The sequence below is a fragment of the Leiobunum rupestre genome, chromosome 6 (genome assembly GCF_980474605.1).
Source record: "Leiobunum rupestre chromosome 6, qqLeiRupe1.1.hap1, whole genome shotgun sequence".
In the NCBI taxonomy this organism is placed as follows: Eukaryota; Metazoa; Arthropoda; class Arachnida; order Opiliones; family Sclerosomatidae; genus Leiobunum; species Leiobunum rupestre.
In genome coordinates, this window is record NC_143389.1 from 45,180,649 (window position 1) to 45,202,314 (window position 21,666).

The following is a 21,666-nucleotide window of genomic DNA, read 5'->3' on the forward strand; positions in this document are numbered from 1 at the left end:
ATTTTTCACCGCTGTTTTCGATAATTCAGTCTGAGCGTTAGATAATTTAATTTGGTAGAAAATTGCAACTTTTTAACATTAGATTTTAGTTTTCAAACTTAATTTATTAAAATTTTTATTTCTCAAGTTTGAAGTCACTATTCAAACGAAATTCATAATTTGTCGTAAATCGACAAGAGCACTATAATATTTTTCTGAAATCGATAATTTTTGTCCATGATACTATAATTTAACTAGGTAACGCTGCCTAAAACATTATCCCTAATGTATTAATAATTATAATTTTTAATTAAATATTAAACAAATACATTCTTTACGCAGCCATAGAAGTATGCAAATCTAAACGGATCAAAATTAAAATGGTTAATTTAATTTGTCTCGGGGTTTTAAGATTTATGTCGGACATAAAGCGATTCCTTAAGAGTCTTTATAGGAGGTAATTAATTTAAAATCACCGACTAAAACAAAATTCCCTCTTTACACGAATGGGAGGAATAAAAAGAAGGAAGTTTCAGATGAAAAGACCACACGAATAAATTCTCTTAATTAATGAAAGGTAAAAAAAAAATGGTTTTAAATAAGCGAGCGACGCCGCTTGGACGGATTTCGAAAGAAACAAAAACGGGCGAGCTGCGGGCCGTAAAATTACCAAAGTTCTCAGAAGCCTTCCTTGCAATTTTCTACGCCGTTCGTTTTTTAACAAAAGAAGTTCGGAAGAGAAGTTGGTGCGTGGCACGCCAAACCGCTCTCAAATTTAATGAAACCGTGGCGCAAACGCGTCTGTATTTACACATTTTGCCACCCAAAAAAAAACAGCCTACGACGTAAAGAAAATATATATAATATATAAACAACCGTTTCTCGTGAAAGAGAATTGGTTCGGAAAACGCCAACTGGCGACTGAAGGTGCCGCTGAAATAAGACCAATTTCGGCGCAGCACCTAGACAACCGTACGCGTAGTACAATATATAAAATGGACCGAGTCCGGTTTAACGGGCAAAAATCGAAACACCTTATCGATTTGAAAAGGGTGATATTAAGGATTTAAATATTATTCCCAGGCACGGTTCTAGAAAATTATTTTTAGGTATGCACATACTTTAGGAAATAATACAGGGTTGCCATAATTTTTTCACAATAAAATTCCCTAACTTTTCCAGGTTTTCTCTGACTTATTTTGTGCTAAGATTTTCTTTTTTTTTAACCTACATTTTAGTAAAAGTTTCCTATTGGCAACCGAAATTAAATTCCCTGACATTTCCCTGATTTTTTAGACTAATTTTTAAAATTCCCTGACATTTCCCTGATTTTTTTAGACTAATTTTTAAAATTCCCTGACATTTCCCTGATTTTTTAGACTAATTTTTAAAATTCCCTGACATTTCCCTGATTTTTTAGACTAATTTTTAAAATTCCCTGACATTTCCCTGATTTTTTAGACTAATTTTTAAAATTCCCTGACATTTCCCTGATTTTTTAGACTAATTTTTAAAATTCCCTGACATTTCCCTGATTTTTTAGACTAATTTTTAAAATTCCCTGACATTTCCCTGATTTTTTAGACTAATTTTTAAAATTCCCTGACATTTCCCTGATTTTTTAGACTAATTTTTAAAATTCCCTGACATTTCCCTGATTTTTTAGACTAATTTTTAAAATTCCCTGACATTTCTCTGATTTTTTAGACTAATTTTTAAAATTCCCTGACATTTCCCTGATTTTTTAGACTAATTTTTAAAATTCCCTGATTTTTTAGACTAATTTTTAAAATTCCCTGACATTTCCCTGATATTTTAGACTAATTTTTAAAATTCCCTGACATTTCCCTGATTTTTTAGACTAATTTTTAAAATTCCCTGACATTTCCCTGATTTTTAGACTAATTTTTAAAATTCTCTGACATTTCCCTGATTTTTTAGACTAATTTTTAAAATTCCCTTACATTTCCCTGATTTTTTAGACTAATTTTTAAAATTCCCTGACATTTCCCTGATTTTTTAGACTAATTTTTAAAATTCCCTGACATTTCCCTGATTTTTTAGACTAATTTTTAAAATTCCCTGACATTTCCCTGATTTTTTAGACTAATTTTTAAAATTCCCTGACATTTCCCTGATTTTTTAGACTAATTTTTAAAATTCCCAGACATTTCCCTGATTTTTTAGACTAATTTTTAAAATTCCCCGACTTTTATTTTTAAACCAACATTCAAATTCGACTTTTCCAGGAATTCCAGGTTTTCCAAGTATCGTGGCAACCCTGTAATAGGAAATGGGGAGGAAATCGAATGTAAATTTACCCTAAAAACCACGCCTGATTATTTCTCTCTGATTTAACGCCTCGCATTTTAATCCTAAATCTAAAAATAAATATTTTTGGCGAAATTCATCAAACAAAAACTAACTGTTATAAAAAAATGTTTAACCAGAATGTCCCTCGAATTAAAACAAAATAAAGGGATTAATTCCACCTCCTTTCATATCCGTTGTTTACGCTTTAAATAAAGCCGTAACAAAAAAACTTCGGGTTCTTGTTTAGCGCCACCCATTCCTCTCAGTCATTCTATTGTTCTACGCGAGAATCACTACAGAGCCTCTTGGCAAATAGGGGGGGCGAGGGTTGCACGCCCATTTGATAAAACACAAATAACGCTTTCCACAAGCGAAAAACAAGAGTCCCCTCCCCCAACAGATTCGCGGCGCGAAAGAATTTTAATAAACAAGAGCAGTCTCTCTCCTCGCGGGTCTTAGGGAATGTTAATCAATTAATTCCAATCTCAGTGGCCAGGACGCCGTAACGAATTAGTAGCGAGCCAAATAAATGGAATACCAAGGTTTATAACCGGCCAGCGAACCCCTCCGAGTAAGCTCTCGTTTGCCGCTAGCCTGGAGAATTCCGGATATGAAAGGGCCAGGGCAACTGCGCTCCAAACCCTACAGGGCCCTCACTCGGGTTCCCCCGGGCAATATCGCGCGAAGGGGGGAGTTTCCCTTAATACCAACGCGGCAGACACCCATTTCCCCTACGCCGCGGCGCCACGAGGATCAATATGGGGCGCCGTTATTGAGTCGAGGGTGGGCGACTTCTTCCGCAGTTTCGTATTATCGAGGTGGAGTATTGGCTTGTGGGGGCGAAGTAGGCTACTCCCCGTCGCTTTCATTAAAGGCTCTTAGCGACACGGGTATCGCCTCCCGACAGCGAGGTTAAGTTGGAGGGATTAAGAATTCCAAAAAGACAAATAGCGGCGGACCTCGCTTCAGATCGAGCGCGAATGAGAGAAAGGAGAACTAGCGCTGTTCGGAAGTCCGCTCTATTTCGATTGAAGTATTCCAGGCCAAATAGGGACAAACGCGATTTAAATTCTATTTATCAAGAAAGCTCTTCTCCTAATAATAGACAAAGGAAGCGTACGGAAAGTATAATGGCTCGGGGCTATTATGAAAGGCTATCGATTATAGGGCCGAAATTGGACGAGGGCTCGCGGCCACTCCCATTTTTACCGCGTTACAAGGTCCCTTTCATTTTTGAGTTTCTGTTTTAAAAAATACATTAGCGAAAGGCGATCCACGGAGCGCCTACTAAATGAGCCAATTAACTACCGGGCACGTCTTCCTTATAAACGTTGGTTGCGCCACCTATCGCTACGTTTTAAATCTACGCGCTCGCGCCTCAATATACAGGGTGTTTCAATAAAGATACTCGGTTTTTACTCCCCTCTCCAAATTCATCTGGGAAGGAACTATTTCCGGTCGGTCGGTTGAACGGTTAGAATGGCTAGCCAAAGAGTCATATTTAAGCCAATTGGAGACGCGTTTTTGCCCTCATGAGAATTTTACGTCAGATAAGAAATGCGTCGACTAATGTTAATTTTCGATAATATATTTTAAGGTAAAATATATAATGTTACTAAAACTAAATATAAAAGAAATTTATATTATATTATTATTATCATCCTCTTATGGTATAAATAATTAAAATTATACGGAATATTTTTCTATTACCGGGCAATTTTAAGGCTTCTCATGGAGGCAGAGTTCATTAATTTCGTATAAAATTATCTTTCGGAGAAAGATGAAAACTAATTCCTTTAGAACTAAACGTATTACTTTTGCAGTACGGTATGCAACAAGTGTTTCCTTTTAATCAGGTAACGTTTTTGGCATGTTAAGGCTTAGCAAAAAACCGATGTTATGTTGGAGAAAAGTTTCCAGCTTTCTAATATTTCAACAAGCACTATATAAAAGTTCCTTATGAGTCCTGGCTGTCGGAAATATTACTTCTTGGTAATTTCTGGGAAAATGTTTTATTTAAGCGTCTATTAACTACCGGGCACGTCTTCCTTATAAACGTTGGTTGCGCCACCTATCGCTACGTTTTAAATCTACGCACTCGCACCTCAATATACAGGGTGTTTCAAAAGGTTATGCAAAAATTTTAAGGAGTTGTAGGGGTGAGTTGAGAAATATCCTGGTTTTTTCCCCATTTTCCTACGATGAGTTAAAAGAGCGCCAGAGAGCTTCAAAGCGTGGCCTACTAGCCCCCTGGAGGTAGGCTGCAACAAGCGACAAACCAAGCAGAAGGGATTCTAAATATTGATTAAGTTTACTTTTTCACACTGGTTACCTCGATTTGATACAAAGTTCTTTTTGACCTATCACACGAACCCAAACCTTAATGTTCGCATTTTCCCGCTGCTTGGTTTTGCGCTTGTTGCAGCCTATTTCCAGGGGCTAGTAAGCCACACTTTGAAGCTCTCATCGTAGGAAATTGGGGAAAAACAGGCATACATCTCAACTCACCCCCACAACTCCTTCAAATCTTTGCATAACCTTTTAAAACACCCTGTATTCAAGCTCATCCTAGAGGTCCACCTCCCGCTGGAAGTATCCAATCTGCCACCCACTATATTTTAATACTTTTTTTTCGGTCTGTCTTCCACGTCGGTTATACGACATTGCAAAAATTTCACGTACCGTTAATCGTGATTAAAGAAGGCACCTTAATTACAAGTTTTCGAAACTCTGGCAATGGCCAGCAAAAAGAGAACCGTGTATACAAAAAAAAACCTATAATGCGCTTATATTTCGCCTGCAAGGGTACAATTTAGATCCTGTTCCTAAGCATTTTTAAAGGAAAACATCAAAAACTTAAGCAACTTTCTATCGATTTGTAAATTAAAAATAAGAAATGAGTAATTTAATTATATCTGATTTGAGAAAATGTAAAATACACCCAATAATTTTGCAAATGATAATGCGTTCAAAAGTTTTAATTCAATAAAATGTTTAAATTTTAAACATGGTTCGGTTACAAGGTCGGGCCGAACAGGCAACCTAAAGTTGACTTCCGAACAACTATTAAAACAAATGCAAGTGTTGGCTGTCGTGGCATAAAGGGCTTTGCACTACCCTCTCCGGTATTGCAGCCTGGAATAATGGCATTAGAAGTCGCTAGCTTGGTTACCTTGGGGATTAGCCTAGCTGATTAATATACGTCTAGACGCGGATTGGTGGAATATTTACATAACAAAACGGCGACAAAGGGTTAAGCTTACTATTAAGTTTTATATGTACTAAAAATTTAGATTTATCCATAAAAATAAGATGTTTGGGTTTTAATTATACCAGGGTTGCCACAATATTCTTAGATTCAAATTCCCTGACCATTTGAAGTTATTTTCCCGGACTTTTTAAGACCAAAATTAGACAAGTTTTAACTTTTACATTTATCAGAAGTTAATAAATTTAATCAACCAGGGTTCGTACGAAAATTTCTGATCTGAAATCCCCGACTTTTCCAGGTTATCATTGGCCAATTTTTGCCAATATTCCTGACCTTTTTGGTTATATTTTTGGAAATTTAAAAAAAATTATTTTAGGTCAAAAATTCTTTGTTAATGTGTGGTTTGGCTGACTTTCTACGAAATTATTTAAATCCCTGACATTTTTTTCTCCATTTGCAGATCCCTGACATATCCAGGTTCTGTACGGACCCTGTCAACTTATATTTAAGTACAAAAGTTATTTCAACGTTAAGAACCTTTCAAGGATCTAAATAATAATAACAGAATTGGACATAAAAGTTTCAAGATAAAACTTAATTTCCTGACTTTTATCCAATTCTTAAAACTCCGACCTTTCCCTGACTATTTAGGCCCATTGTTAAATTACCTGACTTTTCCCTAATTTCCCTGACGTGTGGCAACCCAGTATCCCTTTAAGGATTTCTTAGAGCTATCCAAATAGGATAATACCAATTTAGAACAAACCAAAATGACCGTAGACCCATTGATATTTATATAAAATAGTATTTTAATGGGGCAGTTGTACCTTTAAGAAACTGGTTCTGTGGAAATCCTTCTACAGATAAATAAAAACCCGATTGTAGACCATTGGACCGAAATCCCATTCGTCCGAATGTACCATTCAACCGAATTCCAATCGACCGAAAACCGCGTTTTGCGCGGTTTTCATTCAATATACCGTTAGTGATACATTTTTATATATCGTAGGTTACGTGACGATAGTATATCTAATTTGGACTAAACTATGTCTTAAATATTTATTATTTCGTACCGACGTGTATTTTTAGACCTTTTTCCCTCGAAATTTGATATTTTCCGGGTTTAATTTTGGAAAATAACCTTGATAAGACCCGACGTGAAATAGTTGCCTACCATATCTAGCCTAACCTAACCTAACCTGAACTAACCTAACCTAACCTAACCTAACCCACCCGAAGTGAAAACGAACCAGATTTAAATTTCCCATTCAACTGAATCCCGCCATGTTGGGCTATAAACGAAAATACTTTTCGGTTCAATGGGATTCGGTCAAACGGGATTCGGTCCAATAGTACAGCGGTTCTCAATTTATTTTTGCTATGGAACTCTAAATTATCCACCTAATTCTGGCGGAACCCCAACTCATTTTTTTTACTTATCTTAATAATCTATTGACACAAACAAAGATGGCCGCGCTGTGAATTATCGGAACCCCTGTGACCCTTCCACGGAACCCCAGGGTTCCGCGGAACACCTTTTAGGAACCGCTGCAATAGTATACAACCTAAAAACCCCAGTGGCAATGCAGGGGGTAGACAAGGCATACCATAGCCTACCATAAAAAATGAAAGTGCAATCAAATCCTATACAAAAAAAAACGTTTGAGAGTTAAATTCATTAAAACTCTTCTGAGATTTAGACCATAGAGAATTGATTTTAAAATTTTGAGTATGATTTTGCTAGCTTTATAGGAATTTAGTAAAGCCCCCAAAATCTTTTTACGGGTTCAAAAAAGGGGGTCCTAATGAATACTTGGCCTATCTGCCCAAAATTTCCTGGGCCCTGAAAAAACCTTTAATATTCTTTAATATAAAGTGAAAATGGAAAACCTCTGTATTTTACGATTTACCTCATTTAGAAAGACAAAGTAATAAGGGTTGAGAAAATTCCGAACAATTAATTAAAAAAAGGTAGTCAATTACCAGGAATTAAACGGCATTTTTTTCTCTCTCTCTCTCGCTGGCAGGATTAGAGAGGAACGAGATGACACAACACGCGAGCGAAAAAGAGCAAAAGACGATGATGAGGTGCGAGTTGGATCGCGATGGAGAGGCGCGGGAGGATCACACGTTGCGGAAGGCGTCGATAATTCATATCGGACGAAGGCAATCAATCAAAGGGGGCTCGGCGCGGGGACCAAGGATCCAGGCGCTATTATATAAGGTTTGACAGCGAAAATCCCCTTAGGTGAAGATTATTTACTATCCATTATTTTGAGCTACTTTTTCATTCCTTTTTACAGGAACCAGCGACGCTACAATTGGGAGACTCGCAAGTTTCAGCGTCGGAAAGCTCCGGGAGATTAGAAGAAAAAGCCAGTACTACGATGCCATAAATCAAAGCGTGTTTCCCAGATAAGTCAATAGCGTAAGTCTTCCGTCAATATGAAAGAAATCGAGCGGCAACCGCCATTGATTTTAATTAATGGAGCGACCCCCGTAATAAATGACTAAATTTTATATACGTGGTTTTTGTTTTTAGATGTTGCGGACAAAGAGGTCCAAAAAGCTAATTAAATAGAGTTCCATTACGACCGGAGTGTTCCGGGTATATATATTGTTTTCTCTACGGACTACAAAACAATCGTCCCAACAATTCATATAGAAGTAATTATTTTAATGTACTTCTGAAGCAACACGTTCACGGTCGCTAGTAGCGGGTAAAAAATCCGCTTACGCTAATTGCTAGCGTGAAAATAGGCCTCAAAGCTAGTAGAGGTCAAGCGAAAGGTTAATTTTAAATATTTTTAAACGCTACTAGTGAGTGTGAAAATGGTGTTTAAAACGAACGTTCTAAGGATAAATTTTGCCTCAAACAATGGTTTACTTTTTGCATGTTCTACAAGTTTATAACGTATACCTATAGAGCGAGGCAATCAATTTTAGATTGAAAATTAACTCTATCAAATTTGATAGAGTTAATTGCGCGACAATTTTCCCAAGAGATTTAGACTATATATTCGATAGTTTTGCGACGCAAGAAACATGAAATATGAGATAAAACGAACGGCAGAGTCAATGGCGAATGTGGCCCCTGGGTTTTGATCGTTAGAAAAAAAACAAAGCCCAGAAAACCCATTTGATGCCCCGCGCTATTTCAAAGCGCAATAATACTAAAATATCCGTTATTTTTTACAGGGTCCGAATGCCAGATTTTCGGAAAGATGGACGATAAAGAAAAAGACATAAAATTCAGTCAAGCGACCCCAAAATTTTTCCCTCTAAGAATATACCGCCATGAGAGATACCACTAGGCGCTCGTGCAACGGTCCTTCGGTTTTTAGCATAACGAGATTCACCCAAATATATATGTGAAACTATATAAATAATCGAAATGCGTTTTTTCTTTTTCCCTCATAGATAAAAAGAAACCGAGCTCTTGGCGAGATAAATCTCCACACAAGCAAAGAGTCCAAAAGGAGAAATTCAAGAAATATAGTTTAAGTGTAAAACGGTTTTTCTTTTTTCGGTCCTCGAGTTAAAGTGGGTTTATTCTGAGCAAAAAAAATCAATGTATTTTGACCTGATATATGGGAGTCTTCCAATGTATACAGGGTGTTTCAAAAGGTTATGCAAAAATTTGAAGGAGTTGTAGGGGTGAGTTGCGAATTATGCCTGTTTTTCCCCATTTTCCTACGATGAGTGAAAAGAGCACCAGAGAGCTTCAAAGCGTGGCCTACTAGCTCCTGGAAGTAGGCTGCAAAACCAAGCAGCAGGGACTTTACTGTTTCAGTTTACTTTTTTACGCTGGTTACCTCGATTTGTTTACAAAGTCCTTTTTCACCTATCACACTAACCCAAACCTTAATGTTCACATTTCCATGCTGCTTGGTTTGGGGCTTGTTGCAGCCTATTTCCAGGGGATACTAGGCCACACTTTGAAGCTCTCTGGCGCTCTTTTAACTCATCGTAGGAAAATGGGAAAAAAACGGGCATACTTCTCAACTCACCCCCTACAACTCCTAAACAATTTTGCATACACTTTTGAAAAACCCTGTATAGCGTCGTTTTAAAAATATCGTTTCCGAGAAAAATATACGCGAGAAAAGATACATATTTTTAATAGGAAGCTTATGAAAAATTTTATATATACCCAAAATTCAATTTATTTCGATCTTTTTTTAGGCCAGCTGTTGGGAAACGACGCATATTTTATTTTATTTTTTAAAGTAAACGTACATATTTTTATTCGAAAGGAAGTCTAAAAATTTATGAAGAAGATTTTTGCCGAGTTTATTAAATTTAAGAAAGAAATTAAATTTGAAAATTGGAATATTTATAAGGGTAACTTAGAAATAAAATGGATAAAGCTAGGATTTGGAGCAAACAATTTTAACCCCATTAACTTAGGATTATTTAAAACCAAGTCAATGAAAATTTTAAATATTTAAAGGGTATAAAATATAAACAATATTCGAATAAAAATTTCGATCTACAATCTGAACGTATTAAGTATAACGATATTGGTAACAAATGTAAGGGAACGTTTCATAACGTCTCCATAAATAAATTTGACAAACATAAGAATCGTATCGAAGGCCAAAGAAGTTCGAAAAACGTAAATTCATAAACCACTTTCTCCCTTACGAGTAATAAAATACAGGGTGTTTAATTTGAGCGCCTTAGGCATTTTGCTCAAAAACTATATTACCTAGAAAATGTTAAAATTTCAGGATGTACACTATCAGGGAAGGTCGTCGTTATTTGTAAATTTTTATTTGTTTTAACGCTAGCTGGTAAAAGAAAACTGTCAATGAACAAGTTGTAGAGCATACTCGAAAACCTAAAAAGGAAATTGATTTGGTTGGAATAAGTCAATTTGTCACTGAAAAATAACAAGTTGGTAGTAGATGGCCAAAGCCATTTCACAACTAATTTAAAAATAAACCTATCTAAATTGTAATGTTTGTATGACTGCTAAAATGAACGTTTTGAGAGAAAAAAACAATTTCTAGGTAATATAGTTTTTGGGCAAAATGCCTGGGGCGATCATATTAAACATCCTGTATATTTTTCGACCATAAAACGTCGTTAATGTCTTTTAACCAATAAAGAAACGCATTACTTAATAAGACGTTTACGTGAAGTGGTCCAACGCTAATCAAGGCAAGGAAGAAAAAGAAGACTATATACTGTTGGTGGGCTTCGTGACTAACCTCATCAAAAAGAAGACTCGTACAAGTACGCGGAAAAAGCTCGAAGCTTTCATCTCTACGGAATATATTGATCCGAGTGAGAACAGAGCGCGCGAGGAGGGGGGGGGGGGAGCGCCAAACGAAGTCAGATACGCGTACGCGCTTGAGGAGTGAAACCGAGAGCTTGGGATACGTGGAATGCGACTCCGCCTCTATTTCGGATAAACATTGGCCTCGAGATAGTCGTATAACTGGAGGAACTAACGCGGTTAACCGAAGAGACAGCGATCGCGCGAGTGGAATATCAAACGACAGGGAGCGGATATCTCACTCTTCCGACTGCGGTCGCGACTGCACTCAGGCTAACGGAGAGGGTCCGTGCAAACTGGCCGCCTCGGCAGATTGGGTAGCCTGCTGTGGGCCTCCGTATGAGGGTTACTTGGACCGCTGTGTGCTCGTCGTTCCCCTTTAGAAGCTCTCTCCAAAGGGTTTGACTCTTTACCTACGTAGGTAGGGTGTCGGCTGGAGTTGCTACCGCATCCATTCTTAATCCCACTGCTGCGTGTGAAGTGGGAAATGGTGCTCCCATTGCTGCACCTTCTGCTGGGTTGACTCAAAGGTACGACCATCAGTAGTAGGGTACTACTACCCATGCTGGATTTGTCACCTGTCCGGGCTAGGTGGACGCTGGCGTCGGGCACTATGATGATAGGCCTCCGGTGGTATGGTCTCTGTTACTAGGTACGCCGGGCTATAAATTCTGACACACTGTCCCTCGGACCAGCAGTGTTTGGTTATGGATCGCGCAACCCCTTTCGAAGATGAAGTCCGGAAACAGGAGCGGGAGGAGGCGAAGGAAACCTATTTCTTTATTCCGGGGTTATGGAAATGGGCTTTTCGTTTCGAAGAATGAGGAAGTCAGAGGGGGTACACCTTCCCTCCCTACAGTATCCTAGCAACAACACTGATCGATAGCTCTCACATCGAAAAACATAGAAAACAGGGAAACTTTCAAGAAGTAAAAAGGCGAGGTACATTTGAAGAACTTGTCACCTCCTACTTTGCATATTGGTTTCAATATTATAATTGGGTACTTTAGTCGCGATACCTGCACGTCCAAGTTTCCCGTTTCGTCTTGACTACATTTAAAATATCTTAAGCACTCGATTGAGCAGTTTCGCTAACGCGAAGTAAAACTGCACTGCAGTAGCTTAGGTAAAGCTACGGCAGCGCTGCAATATCTCTGCTAATGCTACAACTGCACTGCAATAGCTTTGCTAAAGCGATACATGCACTGCAATAGATTTGTTAAATCAATGCAATAGCTTTATTAAAGCGTTACATTAACTGCAGTAGCTATGCTAAAGCTACAAATGCACTGTAATAGCTTTGCTAAAGCGATACATACTCTGCACTAACTTTGCTAAAGATACAACTGCACTGTAATAGCTTTGCTAAAGCTACAAATGCACTGTAATATATTTGCTAAAGCTACAACTGCACTGTAATATATTTGCTAAAGCTACAACTGCATTGTAATATATTTGCTAAAACTAGAACTGCATTGTAATATATTTGCTAAAACTAGAACTGCACTGTAATAGCTTTGCTAAAGCTAAAACTGCACTGTAATACCTTTGCTAAAACTACAACTGCTTTGCTAAAGCGATTCATTATCTGCACTAACTCTGCTAAAATTACAACTGCACTAACTCTGCTAAAGCTACAACTGCACTGTAATAGCTTTGCTAAAGCTACAACTGCTTTGCTAAAGCGATTCATTACCGGCAGTAGCTTTTCTTAACTACATTAGAATGGCTCGATTTGGGTCATTGGAAAAAAGACATTTACGTATTTTTTAATTTCAAACGAATCCCTCATTTTACATTCGAAGAAAAAAAAATCGAAGTAATTATTTATGGTCGAGATCAATGTTAGTATCTCATTTAGAGTTGCAGTTAGTGTAGTAAAATTAAGATAAATAAAACGTGTTAAAAACTAATAACCAAAATAACAATAAACAAGTGCGGAGTGCATTTCGACTTTAAATATGACTCATTAGATATCGAATTTCGGGAAAGAGAGCGGCAGGAGCAAAAAATAGTAGAACAAGAATAGATGACGACAGAAATGAACACTCCAGAAAAAGGATATTATTCTAGGCGGCCTATAGGGCTCGCAAATTGAGATGGAGCAAACTCTTAGAAACAGAAACGAAAATAACGGGAAAGGACGAAAAAAGCGAAGCGGGGTTTATACCCTCGGCGGAGTATTACCCAACATCGAAGTAGAACGCGAAAAGGGGTGCAATCTACGGGCGTTGACGGTAGTTAGTCAACGCGACTATATTCGGTTCGTGAGGCTAGGGAACGCGATGGGATGTGACAGATGGTGATGAACGACGCTAATGAAAGAGAAGAGAGGACTTTTTTTACGTCCGTTCCCCAACTTTGTACCAATATCTGGCCAACCGATAACCTAGAATCGGAACGCGTAAGGCAACACCTGTCAAATGGGAATGGAGGAGCTCCATCATAAGGAGAGAGAGAGATGGATACGTAGGTACAAGCGGGGGATAAAAAGGAACCAGCGGCCACTCGATTGCGGGGCAAAGTGCGTCACGTGACTCGGATGTTTGCCCATCAGTGTCACCAGCTCCTCCAGAGAAGCGGACGACGCCGAAATAAAGAGGAACACAAATATTAAATTCCATTGCTCGATCAACGTGTCACATTACCAACTGGGTCCAAATCACTTCCCAGCGAGAGAGTGAAGCAATCGAAGAGAGATACACGGGGGTGAGGACTCTCTTTGATGAGACAGAATGGGCAGTTTCTTTAAAAAAAAAGGAGGGGTTAATACCCCATTTCCCACTTCTTAAATTGAAATTTTGAGCAATTTTCAGAAAAACATCTTTAAAAGATAAATCCCAAGACAAAGGGTAGGTACGACATCGAACCAAGTACACTGACAAGGAGAGTACCCGAGGTGTTTATTGCCGATTTTTTTCAAAGTCGGGCGTAATATAGACTTATATGAGATATGAAATTTCCCAAAAGGAGACGTTGCACTACCCATTCGATTTGCCATTGCAACCGAAAATGTTTTTGACCACTTAAAACAAAAATAAGAATTTTTACTTATTTTACCTCAAAAATGTTCCAATTTACCCAAACTTGATGAAATTTACCTAAATGTGGTGCGAATTTCCCATTTTGTGATTTTAATTTTTTTTAAAACCGAGAAAATCCCATGCTTTTTTAAAGGATATTTTTTGTTTTAAGTGGTCAAAAACATTTTCGGCTGGCATGGCAAATCGAATAGGTAGTGCAACGTCTCCTTTTGGGAAATTTCAAACCTCATATCGTCAATAAACACCTCGGGTACTCTCCCTGAAAGTCAGATAGTCCGATTTCAATCTCTATCTAAAAAATAAAACGGTGAAGTAGTATTCTTATAATTGGAAAACTTCCACGGATCCATCCTCATTTCAAATGACCATTACAGAGACTCTTAAGAAAAAGGACACTAAAAGAAAATCGTCGTTATTTCTAATTACTAACAATAGTAGCCCATTAAAACTGGATTCCAACCACCAACGAAAAAGGATTGGAGCAAAAAAATAAATACATATCCTCAGAAATCGATGAAAAAAAAAGCGGTCGGTAGTGGGATTTCCAAGAAAAAAGGGGCTAATAAAGGATCGGAGTCAATTTGTTTTCGCGAAAAGAAAGAACTCGCGCGTTCCAAATTCTCGTTTTTTTTCCTAAGGCGCATTTTTATCTTCCAGATTTGGGTGGCTTTTTTTTTTATAACCACCCCCGAACGTAATCTTTTCCTTCTGGCAGAACGACGTTTTATTGAGGCTAGTATAGGAGAATCGAAGGCATAGGCCTAATGGCTTCGAGAACCATAAAAAAAAGATATATATTTTATTTTAGGACAGGGACACGGAGACATCCCTCGTGCGTTTTCTAATGTAATATTGACTTTACGAAAAAGAAGAAAAAACATGGAAAAACGTGATGTACTACGACGATAATTCTGAGGGCAAGAGTATTCCCAACACGTTTTCAAAGACGTACGAAACCCCTTGTAACTTGTACACTAAACTTGTCAATAAAGTATTTTATATTTATTACATTATGGAAGTTATAGTTCAAATTTATAATAATAATAGATAATGGAAATTTCGAAAAATAAAACGTTACCCGAATTTAAAAACATCGTAACTCGGTCTACGAAGTTTTTTAAATAAAGTAAAATTTAAGGAAAAATACATTTTGCGCTAAGCGTTCGCTTCTCCCTTGACACCGGAGTGCGAAGGCTGAGTACCCTACCAGGGGTTTATATATATATATATATATATATATATATATAGTTTATATATATATATATAGTTTATATATATATATTTTTTTAAAATGCCTAAATAAAATTAGTGATAGTGGAAAACAAGAAAAATAATTGATAGGTTTGTTAGAAGTAGGACATAGTGAAACCAATGTTAAAATAGAACAGGAATACGAACAATATTTCCAATTTTTATTATCAACATTGTATATAATCATAATAATAGAAACAGGTTCCTCGACTGGTTCTTTTTTTCGTAAATAAAACCGGTAACTTTGTTGTTAATTTACTCTAACAGTTTTGGTAGCTAAACAGTGTCCCTCGGAGAGAGGGAAAAACGAAGATAAAAATTACAGTGTTCGCCGCGTTATTTTTATACCGTTTAATATCTTTTTTTCGGTCGATAAAGAAATAAGAAAAAGCGATTATGCCAGCACCAGATTTCGCCAAATTTATGGAAACAAATAATAAAATGTTCGTATAGGCTTAAGTATGGATCCGAAAACCTCACTGGCGCCATCGCGTTACTTATATCTAAATAAGAAAACAAATCACTTTTTCATAAGTAGAATATCGTCTAATATTTTGGGGCTTGTTTGATACATTTGCATCCGTGAGATTATTTTTTCCATATTTATCGATATAAAAAGAATGAAATTGTATAATAGAGCCCGATCCTAAGTGTTAAACGTCTTTAAAAATCGAGTTCGCGGTATGTTCCGGAAATTTCACCATTGAAACAGCGATACAATTAAAAGCTACCGGCGGTAAATCGTTCGTGGGCGTTAGTTAGGCATATCCGCAAAGCTGTCTCGGAGTACGAGGATCGATCGGCGAATCGATCCGACGAGTGGCGCCGACAATCCACCGTTACGCGCAATTATTTATCCATTGTAATTTGGAAATTTACCAAAAAACAATTTTTATTACTTCTTCGTTTATACCCTAAATATCGTATATTTAAATACGTATTATTTTCCCTTTTAGATTTTAGCGTAAATCAAAAATCGATTTTGTGAAATAAATCGATCAACGAAACCACACACCTTACCGGGAGGTTATTTTTTGCGGATTAATTTCTTTCTCTCTAGGCCTATAAATATACCTCTCAATAAGCGCTATACGATAAGTACAATCTTTATGGTTTTTTAGAATAAATACCCTGTATAAATTTTAGTGATAGGGCACGTATTATTTTGTATTCGTTCATCTCGACAAAGCTGAGAATTTTGGATTGTAAAGTAATTTTTTTGGAGGACTAAGTGGGATATGTTGACGATATGAGATACCAAAGCGTTCGGGGAAGTTAACGGGCTGGAATTCTAAACTCGAGTATCAATTCGGACCGTTCCATTCTTAAAATACTCATTCTGTATTCCTCTATCTAGGCCTATAAGTGTGTACGTAGTCTAACGTTGGCTTTTTGTAAATAGCAACGATTTTCGGCGCTAAGGCGGTGTGGAGTAACCGACGCGTTCCGTTCGGGTAGGCGCGTCTTTCGAGAAGGAACCCGCCACGACCTCGCTAAGAGATTAAGTAGCTATTGTTTGAACGTGAAAAGCGCGGTCTTTGTTAAGCGTGATCTCAGAACCCGTCTGGCGGTGGCGGAGGGCTGAAGTTCTCGAGTGAGCTTGGAGATAGTGAGCTTACCTGTTCCACGGTGGACAGAGCGCCGGACGAAGAGTCGGACAACTTGCGAGGGATGAACTGGGTCGAGCTGCTCTCTTCCAACGGAGTCTACAAGGCCCGGCGAAATAGAAATAATCGTTAGAAAATACGCAACCTTCGGAAAAAAACTATTCACGCGGGTCGCCAAAATGTACTTTGGAGACGCGCGCGTATATCATTCGTGGCACGCTATCTAGACATTTACGGTATAATGTACCGCGAAATTGAAAACGTGTCCTTTTCCCCCCAAAAACCTACTGCCGGTGCAATTTTCGGAATTGAAAATTTATTTAAATAAGCTTCGCATCAGGGTATCGTTAATACGCGTTAAAGTTTTCCAAAAATCGCTAAGGTTGGAGCTCTTATGAGGCCATACATTTTACCGTCGAAACTGTACTTTTCCCTAGATTCTTATATTGATCGGGCTATTTCTAAACAAAAAAGTTGTAAAGTAAAAAAATATAAAAATATGTATATGTATAAAAAATGGCATAAAAAAGGCATTTAAGGTTACCCCCCAAAAATAGTAATTTTCGAGTGCTGGTGAAGCGGGAATGACTCAAAGGCCAAAGTCTGTTCTTGACTACTGTCATTTATCATTTCCAATTTTTGCAGACGGTCCCCGCGGGTTTGCTGACAAACTCACACCAGGCACTCTTTATCAACTCCTCACTATATCAACTACCGTGATTTACATAAAAAGATATTCCTTCTAAAAATTGCACTTGAAAATATTCAGCTATAAAGTTATTTAAATCAAATTGAACTTCGAAATACCCTAAGTAAATAGAAATGGCGTAAATTATGCAAAATAACGAGCGAAAACGTGTGTACGTGTCTTATGTGTTATTGGACTTGGCTTTCTTGTTAAACAAACAATTCAATCAAACAGTATAGCTTAATAATACTTCGTAACTATAAAACGTATAGTTAAAAACGTCTACTATTTGATCAATAGTTTGCAACGTGTAATTACGCGAATAATAAATTAACAAATAATTTCTTGAAAGTTTATTGTCAAAGAAGCCAACAAAATGTAAAGCCTAGTCCAATTTAAAGTAGGGGGAACAAAATTATATAAAAGCGGCTACATGTGTAAATGTAATTAAAGAAAAAACTTTATAAAAATTTCATTCAAATAGTTTTTTATTTCGTCAGACTAGTCTTTACATTTTTCTTTTCAGCTCTCCGTCAAACAATAAACTTTCAGGAGGGTCAAAAGGGGTCAAACACTCAATGAACTCTTAAATTTTTGTCAAATCCTCCGATAAATTTTACAGAGCACAAACAAAAAGGCTCTTAACCAGTCTTATTTTCTAAGAGTAAAAATACATTTTTGGTTGTTTTTTTCGTCACTTATTTATCTTATAATAACTATACTGACCAAATTGTTAAGGCCTTTTGAGTCCGTGTTAATTAAATATAAAACATTTTTCTTCAAAAATCACATCACATTTTTTGTTTTTTTTTAGATTTCGTAAAACTTAATCGTTTCAGGGTTAAAAACCTGTCTTGTTTGTGTTCGTTTATTATAAAAATTGGGGATGAAAATTTAACGTAAGCGATTCACAAAATTAGCGCAAAATCCTATATTTGGAAGCTTATAATAATTGTATATACGCGAAATTTATTACTTTTTAAATAAATGGTAAGCCCTAATAACGATGATGAGAGATCTTATAAATGAGTATATATTTGAAATTAATTTTGAAAGTGAACGAGGCGCTTTTTTACTCTCGCTAGCGCCCGTCTTAATTTGTTTTACTAAGAAATGTTAAAGATATCGAGAAAAAATTGAGTACCCTTAAGTTATATAAAGCTTATCAAAAATTAAATCTTTGGCATGGAGGTTTATACATGATTGAAATAATCAATATCACGAACAAATTATCTTAAAAACCGCCAAATACTATTTATAAAATTAAGCTAGAATAAAAGAATTTTATAAAAACAAGCCTCCTTGCCGTTTAAAAAATATCACACTTTTATAAATGCCGTTTAAAATCACAAAGCAGAAAAAGTCACAAGCCGCGTGAACTTCGTTTCGTCAAACAAAGTTATATTTTGCCATTTTTCTCGTTATTCCAAACGACTCGTTTCGAGATATTTTAAAAATAGGTTTCAGTTTTTGTTTATCTTCTGTAAAAACTACCTACTTCCGTTAAGAAAATTGTCGCCGTTAAAGCTCTTTGTATAGAAGAGATTTTGTTTCAAATAAATCGTACAATTTGATATTTAATGTTTTTTTTTAAAACTAATTTTTCGCGTAAGTTATAAGAGAATTAAAATTTAAAAACTAAGCGGGTTTAAAAAAATGTGTTTGTAACTTTCACATGCTTTCCGATTTAAAAGGAGGCAACGTTTTACCTAATCCCGGAATTAGGCGTCCAGGACCCATATGATGGCGGTAGGTCGCTCCGCATTCACTCACCTGCGTTTCGGGAAGAGGCAAGGGTTTCGCCACCCCGATTCGAACCACCCCTCTAGCCGCTCCTTTCAAAGCTTGGACCGCGGCGTCCAAGGTGGCGTTCTCCAGGTGGATCTCGTTCACGGAGAGCAGCCGGTCGCCCGGGATTAGTCTGCCATCCTGTTGAGCGACGCCGCCAGGAACCAAACTACGAATCACGATTATCGTCTCGTTCGGATTCATTGGATCCTATTCGTTTGGAGGAAACAATGTTAACTTTCGTGTCTCAAATCATGTTGGCTTAGCAACACTAAGGAGAAGAAACTCTGTTGATAATTTTGCAATTAAAGCCTGGGGCGGCTCCTGTCTAATTGCATTAGCTCGCCCTAGATGTCGTTAGCGTATTTATCAAAACAAGTTGAGTAAGCATCATAGAAATAGACAGTGTGTCAGAATTTATAGCCCGGTGTACCTAGTAACAGAGACCATACCACCGGAGGCCTATCATCATAGTGCCAGACGCCAGCGTCCACCTAGCCGGGACAGGTGACAAATGCAGCACGGGTATAGTAGTACCCTACTACTGATGGTCGCACCTTTGAGTCAACCCAGCAGAAGGTGCAGCAATGGGTGTACCATTTCCCACTTCACACACGGCAGTGGGATTAAGAGTGGATGCTATAGCAACTCCAGCCGACACCCTACCTACGTAGGTAAAGAGTCAAACCCTTTGGAGAGAGCTCCTAAAGGGGAACGACGAACACACAGCGGTCCAAGTAACCCGGCACAGCTGGCAAGGCCGGGAAACAGGACCGCCGTGCCCTCATACGGAGGCCCGCCGCCCCACAGCAGGCTACCCAATCCACCGAGGTGGCCAGTTTGCACGGACCCTCTCCGTTAGCCTGAGCCGAAGCTCAGTATCCACGTTGACTCCCCAGTAAAGCCACCAGCTATTGCACACTCTAACCCATTGAGGGCCCATAGAAATAGACTAGAAGCACGATTAGATTGTAGTGAGATGTACCAGTTAGAAGGCTGCCATGAGAGTGGAATCGCCAGTATTCTTTGTGGGAGCACGCCATCTATTTTAAAAGTTTAATTTTTTTTTAATAGATGGCGCACTCCTACGGGGAATAGTAGCGATTCCACTATCATGGCAGCCTTCTACTTCTAGCATGCCCGTCTTCCTTAAGATTACCGGATAGCATAGTGGTTCTAATCTCATTTCTAATTCTAAGCATCAAAATCTAGCCTAAAAGGTGTAACAAATTGGGAGCTTCTCGCGTTGATTGGCTTTTCGGAATCACGTGATTATCAACTTATTAAACACGTGTTTTCGTTAAGCCAATAGATGACAGACAACTCGCCTTTCGCTTTAAGTCCCTGTTAGGTGCTGACACCTAGAAGCTCTTTAGAAGCCTTTTTTGATAGAGCAAGTGCTTTTATAATTTAATAAAAGCTAGTAGCAAGGGTAGTATCCTGTTTGAAAACGTAATACTACCCTTTTGCGTGGCAATTGACAAATATTTTGAAATGAACTTAAATCGACTATAGTTTTGGGGCAGCCAAAATGGATAATTTACTTTTTTTTGCGTCTATTTTTAAGGTTTAGCTTAAAATTAACATTGAAACTCGAAAATTTAATTTTTAATTTTTGAATATAAAATTTAAACGAAACTACGTGTATAATTTATATTGTAAATATTTGTATAAATATCATATTAGACATACGTATGACGCAAAAACCGATGACAAATTTGTGAATTACCCAATCGCTCTGTAACAAGTTTCGATACAACTAAACAATTTGGAAGAAATAAGAATAGGATATTTTGATGTGATGTCATCATGTCGACCAATACTAGTTAAAAGTGCTGTTCTCAAATTACAAAATAGTTACTTTTAGAAAAAAATTGTAGTATTTGTAATAGTCAATTATATTTTATAATCCATAATTAATTAAGTAAATAAAGTGTTACTTTACTTTTTAAAGCGTAAAAACCTTTGACTGTAGTTACCTGGCAGTTGCAAAAAATGGTAATAACCGAAGGAGAGTTGTCAGTTTTTAGCCACGTTATAATATATTAATTTGTGCATTTAACTATTAGGAGAAAAATTACTGAACAAAATATGTTTTTTTAATCTCCCTATAATTTAGTAATATGTTATAAAAAAAATAAAAAAAAATTGATGTTTAAATTTAAATTGTACAAAAACTCCGGAAAATTGTAAAATCGCTTTCACTCTTGATAATGGTAGCATGAAGGTTACCGAAACCTTGGTCGAGTTTTATTAATACACTTTTAATGCTTGTGCGCAAGAACATCTCTTTTTTTTACTTTTTAAATTATATTATACTGTTATGAGAATAGGACGAGTCATTGTTGATTATTACTTTACTTATAATATTCGTTTATGAAGTTGTAATTTAAGGATTTATAACTGAGGTCTTAAAACGCTTTTTTAAGTGTACGGTGGTGACGTTTTTCCTTTCCCACCTCGTACTGCGAAAAACTAGACCATGGTGCCATCACCGATTA

General features: G+C 37.2%; 1 protein-coding gene and 1 long non-coding RNA gene across 4 annotated transcripts in view; one reads left to right on the forward strand and one right to left on the reverse strand.

Moving 5' to 3' along the window:
- Positions 1-7,925, forward strand: part of LOC149941136 (uncharacterized) — a 38,895-nt gene extending 30,970 nt beyond the window's left edge. The window contains exons 2-3 of the long non-coding RNA XR_016481109.1: positions 7,531-7,727; positions 7,807-7,925. This is a non-coding gene — a long non-coding RNA (uncharacterized LOC149941136). The remainder of the gene's footprint in view (positions 1-7,530; positions 7,728-7,806) is intronic.
- LOC149941135 (multiple PDZ domain protein-like) overlaps positions 1-21,666 on the reverse strand; it is a 322,502-nt gene that overhangs the window by 127,115 nt on the left and 173,721 nt on the right. For all 3 annotated transcript variants that reach the window (XM_090176997.1, XM_090176996.1, XM_090176998.1), the window contains exons 17-18: positions 19,151-19,375; positions 16,702-16,788 (exon numbers count right to left, since the gene is read on the reverse strand). In XM_090176997.1, the coding sequence (XP_090033123.1) occupies positions 16,702-16,788; positions 19,151-19,375 (312 nt within the window). The remainder of the gene's footprint in view (positions 1-16,701; positions 16,789-19,150; positions 19,376-21,666) is intronic.